General features: G+C 63.5%; 1 protein-coding gene across 3 annotated transcripts in view; it reads right to left on the bottom strand.

The window, feature by feature from the left end:
* Positions 1-10688, bottom strand: part of IQSEC2 (IQ motif and Sec7 domain ArfGEF 2) — a 34925-nt gene extending 24237 nt beyond the window's left edge. For 2 of the 3 annotated variants that reach the window (XM_074277967.1, XM_074277969.1), the window contains exons 1-2: positions 9976-10688; positions 4510-4539 (exon numbers count right to left, since the gene is read on the bottom strand). In XM_074277967.1, the coding sequence (XP_074134068.1) occupies positions 4510-4539; positions 9976-10070 (125 nt within the window). In that variant the 5' untranslated portion in view covers positions 10071-10688. The remainder of the gene's footprint in view (positions 1-4509; positions 4540-9975) is intronic. The other variant, XM_074277971.1, reaches the window with a different exon arrangement.
* Positions 10689-16976: the final 6288 nt, after the last annotated feature.

Genomic DNA, 16976 nt, shown 5'->3' with positions numbered 1-16976 from the left:
TTTCCTTCTCTGTGCAAGAAACAGAAGCTGCCCTAGGTTCGCTCAAGTCCCAGGAGCAGACTGAGACACAGTCCCACGATCCCAAGGCCCTTCCTTCATCGGGGAGGAGGGGAACGTGTCCCCGCTGTGTCCCCCTTCCTCTTCTGAGCCTTCATTCCCCATTGGAGAGTCCCCAGCGATGCAGCCTCCTGGGCTGGGGAGGGGGGGAAGAGGAGCCTCAAGGCCTTTGGACCGGGGCTAGAGCGCCCAGCAGCTGGGCCACAGCTGAAGACAGGAAGAGGATGCCCGCCTTCTGCTCTGCCCTCCGCCCTGCTCTCCTTCCTGTCCCTTCCTCTCCAGCCCCTCGGGAGCACTCTCGGACATGCCACGGGAGGCTCCTGCCCACCCTCCGAGACACTCACACGGGGCCTTCCCAGCCTCCTTCCCGAAGGAAGCCAGCCCGGACCCTCCCGGAAGCCACGAGATCTTGCCTGTCAGTTCCCCATTCGCTCCTGACTCATGGCCTCGGCCTCACCTGCCCACCACGCAGTGCCACGCGGCACCACGCTCCCCGCCCCCGGCTCGCGTGGTAACCAGTCCGGGCCTCCCTCAGCCTCCTCAGACTTGGCCGGGCTCCGGTCGTCTGAGGCTCAGCGGACAGCCTGACCTGGCCGCCCTCGACCTCTCCCACCTGGCCGCCCTGCACGAGATCTTTCCCAACCTTCTTTTCCCTCCACAGCTCTTCTCCCCCACACACCCCAAGTCACCTCTGCTTTTTCTGACGTTGGACCTGGGTGGAAGAGAGGGGGTCACTCTTTCCCCAGTCCTGGAAGCTGTCGGACCACCCCCAGCCCAGCCCACGCAGCCTGAGAACCCCGGCGCTGACGGTTGGACTGCCCCGCCCCCACCACTTTCGGAGCAATAGAGCAACTGCCCTCCCATGAGACCTGGTACCTGATTTGTGAGGTTAGAATTTATCCCAAAGTAGCTGCGGGCTTGAAATCAGGCAGGAAGACCCAAGGGCATGTATAGCCTTGGGCATTTCCTAGCCGTGGGACCCCAGGCAAGTCACTTCCCTAATGCCACTTGCCTCAGTTTCCCCATCTGTAAAAAGCGGTTTGTAACAACAGCCCCCTCCTGGGATCACCAAGAGATATTTGTAACACACTTAGCAAAACTCAAAGCACTAGAGACACGGTAACGACGACGACGACAGCGTGACCCTTGACGTCCATTCCTGGCACTGGGTTGTAAAAGGGAAGATGTGCCGGGGGCCTTTCGGAGCCTGGCCATCATCTGCCATCTTCATTATCTCCCCCCGCTTCTCAAGACTCAGACCTCGGGCAGGCCTTCCCGGAAGTCACGCACGCGCAGAAATGTTCAGCGCGGCTCGGGGCCAGCCATGGGTCCCTGTGGCCCTCTCCCAGAGCCCTCCTCCTTCAGCTTAAGGCTGTGTTCTCAGTGAATCTTCCAGAGTCGCCATCACCGAAGCCATCCCACACCCCCGTGGCCAACGTCTCTCCATCCCATCCCATCCCTGAGGAGATGAGGTCCGAGGCAAGGATCTGCCGAAATCCAGGCGCCCCGTCCGCCGCGCTAGTTGAGTGGCCTTGTCCAAAGAAGGAATGGGCTCGGTCGGGCCTGCTCTCGAGGGAGGCTTTTGGACTTTCTGAAATCACCAGCCCTTTCGCAACTTGTCTGCTCTTTCGGATATTTGCCCACGAATCCAAAATCAGGCTTCCCGGCCCCAGTTTGCCGGCACCCTCGTCCCTCTTGAAAAGCCTCACTCGTTCGCCGGTCTCGCGGGCACGCTCCCATTTCCCGTGATCTTTCTGATAGCCCTCCATGGTGCTCTGAAGTCCCACCTGCCGGTTCTCTCAAGCTCCAAGGGAGGCGGGAGGCTGTCCACCCCTTTTGGACCTGGTGACCTGAATTCACTCCGGGAAACCTGGTCCTCTCCCCTCCTCCCCGTCATCCGAGCCGAGCTTCTCTTGGGGCTCGTCCTGGCCAAAGGTCGCTCATCATCCTTGACGGAAGCCAGAGGCGGCTCTGGCCGCCCCTCCCCATCTCTGGTGCCTGGGAATCGTCACATCCCTTCTGCCATTCTGGCCTTTCCCTCGAGAGGCCGGCTGCAGACCGCCACCTTTTTGTTGGCCTTGGCTTCCGCGGCCATCGCCAGCTCGCGGCTCTTGACCTTTCCGGTCTCCTTCCGCACTTGCGCTCTGGGGCCCGGTGCTGCCGGCCTACCGGCCATCCCTCCCGCCACCTCCTGGCTGTCCCCCAGGGCTCCAAGTCTCAGGTAAAATATCCCCTTCTCCAGGGAGCTGTTCCCGACCCCCCTCTGGTGACTGCCTTCGACTCGGCCCAGCAGATCTTGGTCCCGCAGAGTCGTTTGTAAGTCGGCTGAGCCTTTTGCCCGTTTCCCCAGCGCTTAGCCCAGGGCCTGGCACACGGCAGATGCTTACTAAACCTCGGAGACCGATGAGTTCTAAACTTGGGCTTTCCAGACGCCAAGTTTGCAGAGCCTTGCCACACTTCGCCCATCCTCCTGTTCCCGGGCCCAGCCTCCATCTTCTACCCAGGTCTCTCAACTCCTGGCCAAGGAGCTCCCTGCACAGCCGTGTCGCCTTCTTTTTTCCCCATCCGACTGGCGGCCCCTTGTGGCTTTGGGATTTCCTTCTGGAGAGCTGCCCCCAGCTTTCTTGCTATTTTGCATTTCAGTCCTTGGGATTCTACCCACCCCTTCTCTGAAACCTTCAGAAGCGCTTCTCTCCAAATCCCAGGGCCACCTCAGACTCCATGTTTCCTCTCCCTCTCTAGCATCGACTCTAGGGGGCGACAGGCCTCAGGGATCCCACCATTTCCTTCCCAGTAACCAGTTCCTCCTTTGGGAGAGAAGCAACTTTGAGGTCTTGGAGCCTCACTTTGGTCACGTGCAAAGTGAGGGCGCGGCTGCGGATGATCCCAAGGCCAAAGTGTTTTAGGACGGGCTCCTTTCCTGAAGGCTCCTGGTGCGAGGAAGGGAAGCTCCTCCTCTGGCTCCAGTGTCCTAGGCTCTCTGGGCCCCAAGTCCCCTTGGATTGAGGTGCTATTGTGTGTTTGCAGACATTCGGTTCTGAGCACAGGAGCCACACTCACCTGGAGCCGCCACACACAGCGGGACACCAACCGCAGGGGCCCAGCCAGAACCCCCCCCCCCCCATCCTCACAATGAGCCATGGTTGACGGCCAGAGACACAGACACCTGTCCTCGCGCTGGCTGGGACTCCAGCAGGGACAGGGCTATTCCGGGTGTCTCTGTATCTCTCTCTGTCTCTGTCTCTCCCTCTCCCGCCCTCTCCCTCTCCCTTCCTCCAGCTGCATGGCTGACTCATCTCCAGAGCTACTAATTACAGCCGTCAGAGACGCCAGGGATGGGTGGGGAGGGGAGGGGGAAATGCCTCCTAGCTTATTTTGGTAACTGCCTGACCTGCCTCCCCTCACCCTGGGGTCACTCAGCCTCCCCCCTGGGGCGAGGGGCCGTCCAAGGAGCCTCAAAGGCAAGCTCCATTTCACAGGGGAGGACCGAGGCCCAGCGCCTGACAAAGGAGTCGGGAAGTGGAAGGCCGCAGGAGGAAACCTGAAGAAGGGGGAAGCCGGGCCTTCTCCCCCTCTCCCCGGCTTAGAATCGGTGGCGGGGAGGAGGCCGAGGCCGCAGGAGGCCACAGAGGGGGAGACGGGGCAACCGGGAACCGCCTGTGCCTCCTCTCCTCCCAGGCGCAGGTCCCACGGACGCCCCAAGGCCCCGAGAGCCCCCCGAGCGGCCCTCCGAGGCCACGAGTCTTAAGGTTTGTGAGCCCCCCTTAGGGCTCTTTCTTCTGTTCCCTGGCTCTCCCCTTTTCCAAACTGTCATTGGGAAAGGGGTTAGGAGTGTCCCTTCCCCCGAGGATCTCCAGAGAGGAGGGGGGATGCCAGGGAAGGGGAGGAAGCCTGGGGGGGGATGGCCCCCTGAGGCAGAACGGGGTCTCTTCCTTTCTCAGCCCCTGGTAGCCGAGGTTTCTCTTGACACCACGTCTCTGTTGCCAAGGGAACCCCGCGCAGAAGTGTCAATATCCATACCCCCCAGCCCGCCACACAGGCACACGCACTCCCTCCCTCCCTCCTCCCCCAATCCCCTTAGCAACCTCCACTCACTGTTACCGCCCCCTCTCCCTGCTTTCCCACACTATGACCTTGGCCAAGAGGCTGGCCCCCCTCTGTGCGCTCCTGGTTTTAGAGCCACAGGAACTTAAGGCTGAGAAGGGGACTCGCCCAAGGTCACGCAACAAGACGGGCAGGACCGGGGGCCCGAGGCTGCCGAGGCCAGAGCCCCAGGAAGGAGGCCGAGGGGCCGGGCCTCACCCTCCCGGGTGCCAGACGAACCTTCTCCCGACCTCCCTGATGGCGGCCAGATGCCCCCAACCCCATCCTCCCGCATGTGGCGACCAGGCACGCCTCCCCCCCCCCAACTCCCACACTCTCCCTCCCTTCCAAAAGGAAACAGGGACTGACCTGACCGTTCGAGAGTTCTCCCCATCAGACCTGCAAAAGGGATTTGGGGAGGCAGGGAGGGGGTGGAGAAAAGCAAACAAGGAATTAGGCTTATACGGAGGAGAGGAGAGCAGGCCCTCTCCCTGGGCCCCCAGCCCCGCCTCAGTCAGACAGGCAGATCCCAGGCCCGGACGGGCCTCGCACTTCTGGCCCCCGGGCTGCCCTCCTTTCCGCCCGTCTCTCTCAAACAAAGATCACTGCCTTCCCCGGCTGGAAGGGACTTCCACCGACCCATTCTGGGGCTGGAAAAACTGAACCCCGAGTCTGAGGCGGCAAACTTTCCAAGGAAAGTCTGTCCTGCGAGCGAAGGGAGAGGAGAAGCCGTCTCGGGGAAGAGGAGAGGGGCCATGGGCCGCTGGGGCTCACGGGCCCTTTGTGCTCCTCGTGAGGAGGGAAAGGCTACATGGGGAAATGCAGATAACAGGTCCCCATCGAGCTCTTTTACAAAACCCCCCGAGAAGCTTGCAGATCACAGAGGCCAACTCCGTCATCCCCAGGGAGGGGGCGGGGGGAAGGAATGGAGGCCCGGGCAGGGAAAGGGGGCGCAGATACGCTAATGTCTGTGAAAGAAGGGTCCTGAGGGGAGACCCGATGCTACAGTGGCTGGCCTGAGGTCCCACGGGCCACTGGAATGGAGTGCCAGAAGCAGCCCGGGGGGGGGGGAGACCTGGAGGAGCAGGGGCCAGGGGCCGGGGAGGCCACAGCAGCTGCCTCCACGCCAATACCTGCAGAGTCGGGGAGAGGCCCGGTAAAGGCCCCAGTTACTGAGCAGGAAGGCTGACTGCTTGGGCTTGGATCCGGCCACCCCCCCAAGGGAGGATTTGGCGGGAAAGATCACTGGGTCCCAGCCCCATCTCCGTGCCCTTCCCATCCAGTGGCCCAGTGCCAGCCCCCTGTCCGCCTCCCTGGGCCATCCTTCAAGCAAGAAACCACCCCCCCGGCCCTCCGCCCCATGGGCCACCCTCCCCTACCACATAAAGGAAGCTCCTGCCCCCCGGTGACCAGGGCAGACCGCAGGCCCGACCCAGGCCCACACTGCAAAGCGACACTTGGCAGACCAGAGCTCCGGCCGAGCCAGTGTGAGGGGCACTGGCCAGGGGGACGGTGGCCCATGTGCCCCCCCCCCCCCCCCCCCCGCTTCCACTCTTCCCTCAGAAGATTAAGCAGAAAGATGAAGCCTCAGGCTCAAAGGGAAGAAAACTGGATGGCAGGAGGAGGAGGAAAGGAGGGCTCCGGTCACCTCTCCACAGGAGGCCGAACTGACCGTGTGCAAACCGGCACGAGTCCCTGGAGCCTCTGTCATCGCTGGGGAGGGATGCCACCTCTTGGAATCTCAGTCCTCCCCCACCCCTGCCCTGGCTCCTGCAGCCTTTGAGACCATGAGGCCATTCTGGCTCCATAAGTAGCTCCGGTCCACTTTGACCTTGGCTGCCGCCCGGCACCTGCCTCAAGCAATCCCACCCGCGGCGCCAGCCCTCCTCCCGAGGGCTCACACCTCGATGCCAGACTCCGTGCGGCCACTTGATTGGGGGTTGGGAAAGGGACGGGAATAAGGCCTTCTATCACACTTACCATTTGCCCAGGCCCTGTGCTAAGTGCTTCACAAACACTACCTCAGTGGGTCCTCCCCACACCCCTGGGTGATCCCTCGCTACTAGGATCAGCCCCATTTTACAACCGAGGAAACTGAGGTAGGCATAGGTGAAGTGACTCGCTCGGGATCTCACAGCGAGTCCAGTTTGAACTCGGGGCTCCTTGAGGGCTCTGTGCCCTGTAATACCCCCTCGCTGCTATTGCTCGGAGCCCCCGGGCAGTCTCCGCCGCCCCAGCGGCAGCCATCTGGCCGCCCGTGAAGAACTTGTCGTTCCTACGTGGCAGGTGATTTTGCCAAGGTGCCACAACTAGGGGGTGGCGTGGAGGCCAGAGCTCCGGCCCTTCTGCGGCCTTGCCACCCCCGCCCGGGAATCCAGTCGCATCCCCTAGACTGGCCACGGGCCCCGCCTGATTTAGAATTGCGAGTGAGGCCCCGAGACACGTGGAGAGCTCTGAGTTCTGTCTCTGCACACTTGGGCCACGGCCAGCTCCTCCCCATCTCTCTCCCTGGCCCCCACTGAGGCGCAAACCGCCTCCTTCCTGGAACCTCCCGACTTGCCGCCTGCACACCAGCTTCCTTTCCTTGGCTTCCTTTCCGGAGGGAACAGACTTGCCTGCCACTGAGGAAAATTATGTAACAGGAATAGTGCAGCAGGCCTGCAAGCTGCCCACGTGCACCTGGGAGGCCCAGCAGTGGGCTACCACGTGAAGTGGCCCAACTGGGGGGAGGGGAGACAGCTCTCATTCACCCCTCGAGCCAGCCAGGAAGGGGAAAGAAGCCCGGGTCAGAAGCCCGGGTCACCCACCCTAAGCCCCGCTCGCCCGATGCCCTTGGCCACGGCACTCCCCCTCTCGGGGGTCCCACCTTCGCCATCTGTCGGACAAAGGTGTCGAAGTGGTGAGACATTTGCCGAGGCTCCTTCTGGCCCCGACGCTCTAACGCTCCGGCTCCCAACGGGCCCCAGCTCGCTCTCCAGTCCCCCAAGGAGAAGCTACGAGGTCTCTCCCGACTCCGACGTTCCGAGTGTCTCAGCCGAAAATAGCCCTGAACTGAGCTAATCTTGGCTCCGGTTCCCAGGAACTACCAGGGTCCCCCGTTCCCGATCTAAGCAGCTTCTAGCCTGTCTGGCGAACCCCACGCTCGGTGCCGGCAGCACGACTATATCTCTTCCTATCGAGGACCTAGACTCCAAGACCAACGCGAGCTGGAGAGCGGGGAGAACCTGCCAGCTCTCAGCCCCCCCGCCCACGGCAGGGATGGCGAGGCCAAGAAGAAGCCGGCACCTTCCCGGGGGGCACTCGACGCCCCCGACCTTCCCGGAGCATTGACTCCTCGAGGGGCCCGAGGAGAAGGGGAAGGAGTACCAGGCAAGGGACTGCAATTGGTGGGATGCAGAGGCCCAGGGGCTCCCTCGGCCAGCCGTCGCCCGCCCCTGGCCAGCCTGTGATTTCTTCCTCCGGGAAATCGTAATTTCCAAGCTTCCCTCTGCCTCTAAATCTCTATGTCTGATATGAAATGGGGGGGGGGGGAGGGACTGAGGTCTTCCTCTACCACCGGAGCTGAGCATGAGAAGCAGAATATGGGCCCATTCCCCCCCCCCCCACTGTACACACACACACACACACACACACACACACACACAGAGCAATGTCAACAGAGAAGAGAAGTGATGGAGAATTACTGAAGGCCACGGCTGAGAGCAGAAACCGGAGGAGCCTGCAGTTCTGTCCGATTCCTCCCTCCATTTTGCAGATGAAGAAGAAAAGGAGCAAAAAGGGAAAGGGGCTAGCTCGAGCTCACTTCTGCCTTCTCTGCCACCCCAGAACTCTTCCCGCAGATGGCACGCGGCAAGCGCTTGTGCTCAGACACTTCCAGCGGCAGCCATTCTTAGCCAGCTCCACTCCAAGGAGCGGGAAGAGCCCTAAATTTGGCATCAAAGGCTCTGGCCTCAGATGATTCTGCCCCTGATCCGACGGATCGGGCTATTGGTTCTTCAGCGAGCGCTTATTAAGCGCCTGCTGTGTTACAAGCTCCCTAGTGACTCTGCCCGATAGCCCTCTAGAAGCCTCTGCGATGGCTTCCTGGGACATGTTGTTTGTTTACATATGAGACCGAGGTTTGCCCGAGCTCACGCAGCAGGGAGCGGCCCGAGCGCGGTCCCAAAGTTGAACGGCCGACCGACCGCCTCCCCGGCCGGGGAAAGCCGTTCCACTCTACCCCCTCGCTCTCCCCTCTTCTCCGGGCCGAGTATTCCCAGCTCACGCCATGGCTTCTGGAGAACTGGCTCCCGAATAAAATGTGGAAAACTGTGGCCTCCCTGGAAAAAGGGACTAAGCTGTTCCTGCCTTTCACGCGAGGGCCCTCGCCCGAGGAGGCCAGAAATCCGGGCTCTGTGCGCACCCAGACACCCGTAGGGGCTCTTTTTGTGGTCACCACGGAGAGGCCGGACAAAAGCATAGCATGTGAACTTGAGCGAATGCCACGAGAAATGGCATGAGGGATTCTCGGAAAAGCCGGGAAGCGTCGCGTGGACCGAGCCCCGGGGAAGAGACCACGGCGTCGTCATCGCCGTCCTCACCAGCTACCTAAGACTGCTAGGGGCGGCACACCCAGCCACCAGCGGCGCATGGGACCCTGAGACGGGGGAACGGGGAGGGGCAGACACAGAGCTTGGATGAAGAAGTGGGAGAACTCCCTGCTAATGCACTGGACTCTGGAACACTGGGCCTGGTTTCCTTTTCGGAGAGAGGACACTGGGGGAGGGGGCATCATTGGGAAGTGACTATGCAGTCAAAAGCAACTTCTTGAGAAAACCTTAAGAAAGGCAAAAGAAAAATCAAGTGGCTTCCTCCACCCGGCAGGTGTGGTCCTCCAGCTAGGGACTGGCCAGTGCAGGGGACAGGGGGGGGGGGGGAGGGGGCCCCGGAGCCGCCACCAGAGAGGGGCCTCTTGGGCTAGCCTGGCCACGGCACCCGGGGCGTCCCAGGAGACCCTGCGACCCCGCTCTGGGGGCCACGAGACACACGCGCACGCACACGCACACACAGCCCCCCCAAGGTTGAGCGGAGACCAAGGAAGCGCTGCGGGGTGAGATGATGGAAGGGCCCGCGCCAGGCCAGCTGGCTAGAGGAAGGGGGAAGTGGCAAGTCCAACAAAGCAGCTTCCCCAAGCTCAAAGAGCCCGAGGGAGCGGCTGGTCCGGGAGGGCAGCTGGGGAGGGCCCCCCCCACCCCCAGCCTCTCGATTTTAACCTGTGCCCCCACTTCCCTCCCGTGGGCACGCGGTTCCGCCAAGGCATTCCTGTCTTGGCCGGTGATCTCTAAGCACCCACGTGAGCTCAGCTGCCACAGCCCTTCCTTTCCCGGGGCCTCCCAAAGGCAGACAGAGAGGAAGCCGGGGATGGAGGCTCTAGGCCCGGAACGCGTCCTCCCCCGGCTTCCCACACGGCAAGATGGAGCAGCCCCGGAAGAGCCGTGACCGCGGCCGGGCCAGGGAGGCCCGGGGAGATGCGGCTCTCCCCCGGGGAGGAGGAGGGGGTGGGGACGGCCGGCCTCCAAACTCTGCCCACACCTCCCGCACACCGGGATGCCAGGGCCCCTCCCCGCGCTCCAATCTCCTCCTCGCTGCACCGAAACTCAGTGGGAGAAGCCCGCAGGAGCGGGGCTGGCCCGAGGCCAGGGGCGAAGCCGGGCCGGCGGGGGAGGGGGGGGACCCCCGCACACGCGCGCCCAGCCGGCCGGGGTGGGGAGAGTCCCCACGTGCGCACCCAGGCCTCTTCCCCGCCCCGACCCACCCCGAGCCCGTGCCCCCGCTCACTCCGCCGGCCTGCCTTACTTTCTCCGCAGGGTCGTGGCCGGGCTGGTGCTTCCGCTGGTGCTGTGGCCCCCGCCCGCCCCCGGACTGGAGCTCCTGGAGGCCCCCCGGCTCATCTGGCCCCGGGGCGGCTGCGGGGGCTGCGGAGGCTGCGCCTGGGGGGGCTGCGGCGGCGCCTGGGGGGGCTGCTGCTGCTGCTGCTGCTGCTGAGGCGGCGGCGGCGGAGGCTGCGGCGGCGGCGCCTGGGGGGGCTGCGGCGGCGGGGGCGGCTGCTCGCCCCGGCCCCCCGCGCCTCCCCCTCCCGGGTACGGAGAGGGCTCCTCGCAGGGGTGGTGGCGGCTCCCGGGCAGTCCCGGGCCGCGCGCTCGTGGTGCAGGTGGCAAGGGGCGCCGCCGAAGGGCCCGTCTCTCTGGGGCTCCCCTCGGTGGTGGTGGTGCTCCGCCCGCGCCCCGTACGCCGCCTTCCCGGCGAGGGGCAGCGGCGGCGGCGGCGGCGTCCGGTGCGGGTGCCCCGGCCGGGGCTCGCGGCGCAGGTGCAGGCGCTGGGTGTCTCGCAGGTTCTGGTACGGGCTCTCCCGGGCCTGCAGGGGCCCCGCTCCGGCCGCCGCCGCCGCGGCCGCCGCGGCGCCGGCGCGCAGGTCTCGGTTCTCCCGGCTCAGCCGGTCCACTTGGCCCTCCAGCTCCTCGATGCGCCTCCGCTGCGTCTCCAGCAGCTGCTGCTGCCCTTCGATGATGTTATTTAGCTCCAGCAGATACTCCACGGCGCGGCTGGGGCTCTCCCCGGCGGCCCCCCCCGCGCCGCCCCCCGACTCGTCCATGGGGGCCCCGCTGCGGGCGCCCGGGGCCTCGGGCCGCGGCCCCCGGAGGCAGCTGCCTCGGCCCTCCTCCTCCTCCTCCTCCTCGTCGTCGTCGTCGTCGTTCTCCTCCTCCGCCGCCGCCTCTCCGTCCTCCCCCCCCGGGTCCCGGCGCTGGCGCTGGTGCCGGCCCGGGGGGAGGGGGCCGCCGAGGGTTGCGGGCGCGCACGGGGGCTGCGGGCCTGGGGAGAGGGGCCGACGGGAGGCGGGGTGGGGGGGGAGATAATGCGGGAGGGAGGAGGAAGAGGAAGAGGAAGAGGAGGGGGGAGGGAAGAAGGCTCGACCCAGCGATCGGCCCAGCGGAGCTGGCCTGGGCTCGGGCTCCGGCTCCCGGCTCCCTGCTCCCGGCTCCCGGCTCCCTGCTCCCGGCTCCCGGCTCCCGGCTCCCGGCTCGGGCTCCAGCTCCGCTGCGGAGTCACTGCGCAGTGCCCAGACCGAGCCCGCCCCTGGGCCCGCCCCGACCGGGACAGCGCCCGCCCTCGAGCCCGCCCCTGGGCCCGCCTCCCCCGAGCCCGAGGCTAGCCCCGCCTCCCTCCGTCCCTCTTGGCGCTCGTCCGTCTGTCCGTCCGTCGCTCGGGCCTGCCCAGAGCGCAACACGCGGGGGGGGGGGGGGCAGCCCCCCGGGCCCAGCCGGCTGGGGCGGCGCGCCCGCTCAGCCACGGTACCTGGCGCTCCCGGGGCCCCGCCCCCCGGCTCCGCCCCTTCCTTCCCGGTCCTCGCGTTCCTTCTTCTCTCCCCCCCCCCCTTCTCGGTCGTCCCCCTTCTCTCCCTCCTCCTCCCCTTTCTCATCTCCCTCCTCCTCGTCCCCTCCTTCTCCCCCTTCTCCACATCTCCCTCCTTGTCCCCTCTTCCTCCTCCCCCTTCTCCTCATCTTCCTCCTTCTCCCCTCTTCCTCCTCCTCCCCCTCCTCCTCCTCTTCACCTTCCTCCTTCTCTCTCCTCCCCTCCTTCTCCCCCTTCTCCACATCTCCCTCCTTGTCCCCTCTTTCTCCTCCTCCTCCTCTTCCTCCTTCTCTCTCTTCTCCTCGTCCCCTCCTTCTCCCCCTTCTCCACATCTCCCTCCTTGTCCCCTCTTCCTCCCCCTTCTCCTCATCTTCCTCCTTCTCCCCCTCTTCCTCCTCCTCCTCTTCATCTTCCTCCTTCTCCCCTCTTCCCCCTCCCCCTCCTCTTCATCTTCCTCCTTCTCTCTCTTCTCCTCCTCCCCTCCTTCTCCCCCTTCTCCTCATCTTCCTCCTCTCTCTTCTCCTCCTCCTCTTCATCTTCCTCCTTCTGTCCCTTCTCCCTCCCCTCCTCGGGCCCCCTTCTCTTCCTTTCCCCTCGGCCGCGGGGTCTGGATCACGGATCACCGCTCCCCCCCCCCCCCACAGAGTGCGCTGCCCACACTCCTGGGGCAGGCTCGACCCTGGGCGAGTCTGGGCAGCCTAAGGTTTCTCCCAGCTCCCCGGGGCTGGGGCCGGCTCGGGATCCCGGACGGGTGAGGAGGGGGCCAGATTTCGCAGCCCCCGCACGAACGGCTGGAAAACAGGGCCGAAGCCCCTAGTTGGCCGAGCCCCCTCCCCAACCTGGCTCGCGCTCAGCTGGGGAGAGTCCTGGGGAGTTCGGGGCCCGGGCCGAGCTGGGAGCCTGTGGCTGTGGGACCTCGGCCGGGTCGGAAGCGCAACGCCCAGCCTGGAGCTGGGAGAACTGAAACACCGCCACAGTCCTGCCCCCAGGAAGCTTCCGATCCCCAGGGGGAGCCTGCTCTGCCAGGGAAGGGGGAAGGGCCAGTGGAAGGGAGGGGGGGGGGCGGCGAGGGCAGCTGGTGCCGAGCGGGGGCAAGGCTGGGGCGGGCCCTCTCCTTAAATAGGTGCCTCGGGGCTTCTGGGCCGGCCCTCAGCTGGAGGGGCCAATCCGAGAGGCGGCGGCGGCGGCGCGCAGGGCGGACTTTTTGGGGGGGCGCGAGGAAGCCCCGAGCCTGTTTTCCCAGAGGAGGCGCCAGAGACGTTCGGAGCTCCGCAGGGAGGGACAGATCGGTGTTTAATCCAGAGGTGGCGCAGCTAATTAGGCAGCTCTGCCGAGGGCCCCCATGGGGGCGGGGTGACCCGCGCGCCTGCCGCGAAGGCAGGCTCTAGATTCTGGCCCATCCCCATCCCACGGCCGCCCCGGCCGCCCCTGCGCTCGAGCCCGGCCTTCACTGTCCGAGAGCGCGGGGCCCCAGAGGCACGCTGCCGCCGAGGTCAGGAGGCGGCCCGTGGGCAGCGCGCACCGCGCTACCTTCAGCTCCCCGGGCTCCCCGAAGCCCGACTGCCCTTGGAGATCCAGCTCCGGGCTCGCCCCCGCCCCGCCCAGCCTGGGCCCCATTTCCTGAAGGGGGGGCGACAATGGGATGCCCAGCAGGGAGGAAGTCGGGGAGGCAGCTCCACAGAACGGCCCTCAACGCCGGATGGGGAGAGGCCCGCCCCCCGGGGCAGTCAGAGAAGCCCCCAGATGTCTCCGGGGACTGTGGCCGGGGCCCCTAGGGGTCTGATGGGCCACTGTAACTCGACTCCTCTAACCAAGTGACGTCATTTTGGTCTTCTTGGAGAAGCAGCTCCCTAGTAATTAGCAGAGGTTGACGAGGGCTATAGGAGAGCAAGAGGCCCAGCCTCGGAGCCTTCCTCTGGGCTCATGCTAAACCCATCCTTGCCTCCCGCATCTTCTTCCCCAGCCCTTCCCCTGGGCATCTGCCCCAGCACCCGGGGGGGGGGGGGGGGGGGAGCTCTATGGCGGTGAGAACCCCCAGCTCATTCATTTCCACTTCCCACCACTGGCAAGACCCAAGAATGGAAATCACAGGACCGAGAAGATGGAAGCCGTCACCTGGCAGCGTCAAACTCAAATTCCGACTCTTCTCTCCCCCCATGATTCATAGAGAAATGTGTATTTAAAGGCTCCATGTACTGTGTTTAACCAGGAAAAAAAAGGAGAGAAAAAAGGGGGGGAAACCTGGCTGGAGCAGAAGGATCCCTGGGGCTGCAGAGCGGCCTGCCAAACCACATGGCAACATCCTCTCGGTCACCGTTGGGTTTGTCAGCTCAGCGTCGTGGGCGGCGTGTTTGTGCCCGTGTCTTAGCAGAAAGCGGGTCACTTATGGCTGGACGAGGATCTCTGAGGGCCTGCAGCCGGTCTCTCCCCAACTCCCGCGGTTCCGCACTCCACTCGCCTGTCACTTGCGGGGTCCTGATCTCCCTGCCGCCGCCTCATTCCCAATCAGAGAATCGTGTGGGACGGCTCTCATGTTTTACAGAGTGGCTCGAACCCGAGATGTCGAGACTGGAGTTCCGGCTCTGTTCTTCCAAGCTCACTCTTCCCCGGTATTCCTTATTTTTGGTGACGGTAACAGCCCCCTCTGTTCTCAGGCTCGAGGCCATTCTCAAGTCTGCCGACTCTAAGGCAAGCTTCCAGAATGTTTCCCACATCAACCTTCCCACCACGCGTGAGCTCCAAATTGCTCCTAATACTTCTTCCCTTCCCATCCCTCTCTCACTGAAGCCTCCAGTCCTTCCACTGTTCCCGGCCTCCAGAAGTAATGGGCCTCTACCCTTGGAGTGCCTGCAATGACTCCCACGGTCCGTTCTTCAACTCCACTGGGCTAGAAGCGATGACTGTACTTGACATGATCCCACTTTTGGGTCGTCTGGATCTGCTGTGTGGGGCCACCAGGACACCAGTCGGGACCTGGCTGTTCTTCAAAGCCCCTTGTCATCATCCCCCATCTCTCCCCTCTTTTGCTCCAGTGTCTACTGACCCCCCGAGGTCAACCACTTGAACTTGGGCTCTTAAGCCCATCGAGCCTGCACTTTTGGACTGTCCCCACCCCCTACCTCAACTTTAGTTTCCTCCTTTCTCAGCCTAACTCCTAGAAAAAGCTGTCTACACTTGGTGCCTCCACTTTTTCACCTCCCACTCACTTCTCAACCCCTCACAATCTGGCTAATTCCGACCTCATCCCTCAACTGAAATGGATCCCTCCAAGGTTATGAATGATCTCTTCTGAACAGCTAACCCTGGTAGCCTTTTCTCAGCTATCACCACCCTCTGTCAGACTCAGTTTCCTCATCTATAGCAACCTCCAGGGGTTACTATGGGGTGTATCAAGGAAGCCAATGTGTGAAGCCCTGTAGAAACGTCAGTCTTCCCATCCACCAAGCTCTCCGTTCTCCAGGACCTACCTACAGCTCGGGACGTGGCAACTCACCCTCTGCTGCTGGGTTTCCTGAACATTTCAACCACCCGCCTGACCGCTCCTTCTCTGCCTCCCTTGCTGCCATCTCACACTGTGGGCACTGCAAGGTGTCCTGGGCGTTTCCTGGGGGGGGGGGGGTAGGGGAGCTTGAGCTCCTCATTTTTCCCTTGAGCTCCAGCTTTCCTGCTGGACATCTCAACATGTCATCTCCGAAACAGACTTTGTGATTTTCACCCCTCGACGCTCACTATCTTAACCTGGATTTGTGCCCTGAACCATCCCTACTTCCTCCCCTCCCTCTCCATTTAATCCGTTGCCAAGCTCGACGACGTTTCTCGCGCTCCTCTCCTCCCGAGGCCTCCTTCAGAGCTCCATTTCTCTTCCAGTCCCCCAATTCTGGGCTCTCTCTTCTGTAATTCAGTCTCACCCTGCTGCCAGAATCATCTTCCCGAGGCTATTTCCCTGCCTCAGAAGCTTCAGATGACTTTCTGGTGTCCCTTGGGCCAATTCCGTGGCATGTCCCCACCTTCAGCAATGGCTTCTTTGTGAACTTCAGGGCCTGTACAGCCCGGTCTATTGACCGAGCATGTCTCTGCACCCCCCTTCCCCAGGCCCAGCCAGCTTCCCACATGAAGCCTCTTCCGGCCCCCTCCGACTGTCCCCTCAGTGGATCAATGGCGCTCGACCCGAGAGAATGGAAGCGGCGCTGCTGAAGTGACGGTGCTCCAATGTGTCGGAGGGCTGTACATCTTCCCGAGCGATCGGTCCTTAGGCCTCTGCCTGCCCCAGTCTCCTCAACTCCAAGACAAGAACAGCAGTGACTTCCAAGTGGCTGTCGTGAGGCCCCAGGGCTAGGACGGAGCTCGAAGTGTTCAGTCCGGCACCTGGAAACGCTCCTTCCCTCTCCCCCTCCCCCTCTGCAGCCACTTAAAAGACAGTTGGAGAGGACAGCTAATGGCAGCCTCCAGCTCTTTCCATCTTTTCCCTGCATTTCCCTGCCTCGGAATCCCTCTTGGAATCAGGGGCACCAGCCTCCCTGCTTGTCTTCTCAGACCTGGTCCCTCAAGACACCTCTTCTGGGACCTTGGCCCCGTCTCAATCTCTCTCAGGGCCTCAGTTTCCCATGTGTCCAATGGACTTCCCCTCTGAGGTCAGAGGTGACCCAGGTGAACTCCCCGAGAAAAGAAGGCAAGCAGATGAGCCAGAGCCCCAGGTAGGCAGCTCCAAGGAATGTGATTGGCAGGGACAATGGGCCGAACGGGCGCCAGGTCCAAAGAGTTAAGCGGTATCCTCCGCTCCCAAAGGCAAGGCTCGGCAGCTCTCGGCCCAAGTCTCTCGTGCTTGGACACACACGCGCGCGCCAGCCTCCCTCCTGGCTTCCTAGCTCACCCACACAGTCTGCTGTGGGGAGGGCAGCAGTGCTGCGAGCTTGCAGGTGGGTTCCAGGAAGATGGTGGGGGAGTGAGGGATAGGGCACGAGGGTCAAACCACGTTGGAGCTGTGAGGGCTAACAAGGCCCAGGCTGCTGGTTGGCAGGCACAGGAGACAAGAAGAAGTCTCCCAGGGCACTGAGCGAGCTACCGGTAGGAAATCCTCAGGAAAGAGCAGAGTACAGGTACCAGGCTAGGCTCGGCCCAGCCACTGGGGTACGGATTAACGGCTGTGTGACCTTGGTCAAGTCCCTTTCCCAAGCTCAGTGAAACAAAGGAGTCAGACCAGAGGGCCTCCGAGGCCCTCTCTCGATCAGGCAATCTGCTTTGAAATTCTGGCCAAGGACCCCGCTGAGGCTGACTGTGGCCTGGCAGCACCATTGTGTTCCGCAGCCACCCGCTGGGCAAGGATGGGCAGAGCACAAGAGCTCCGGCTCGCAGGCCCTGAGGTTTCTAGGGAAGAAACCTGAAGCCACCCACCACCTGCCCGCCGCCCGCCAGCCTGCCAAGCAGGCCCTCCAACCCCCATCTTAGCT

Source organism: Sminthopsis crassicaudata, chromosome X (assembly GCF_048593235.1).
Source record: "Sminthopsis crassicaudata isolate SCR6 chromosome X, ASM4859323v1, whole genome shotgun sequence".
Classification (NCBI taxonomy): Eukaryota; Metazoa; Chordata; class Mammalia; order Dasyuromorphia; family Dasyuridae; genus Sminthopsis; species Sminthopsis crassicaudata.
The sequence above is the reverse complement of the archived record's forward strand: the minus strand, read 5'-3'. Positions and strand labels throughout refer to the sequence as shown.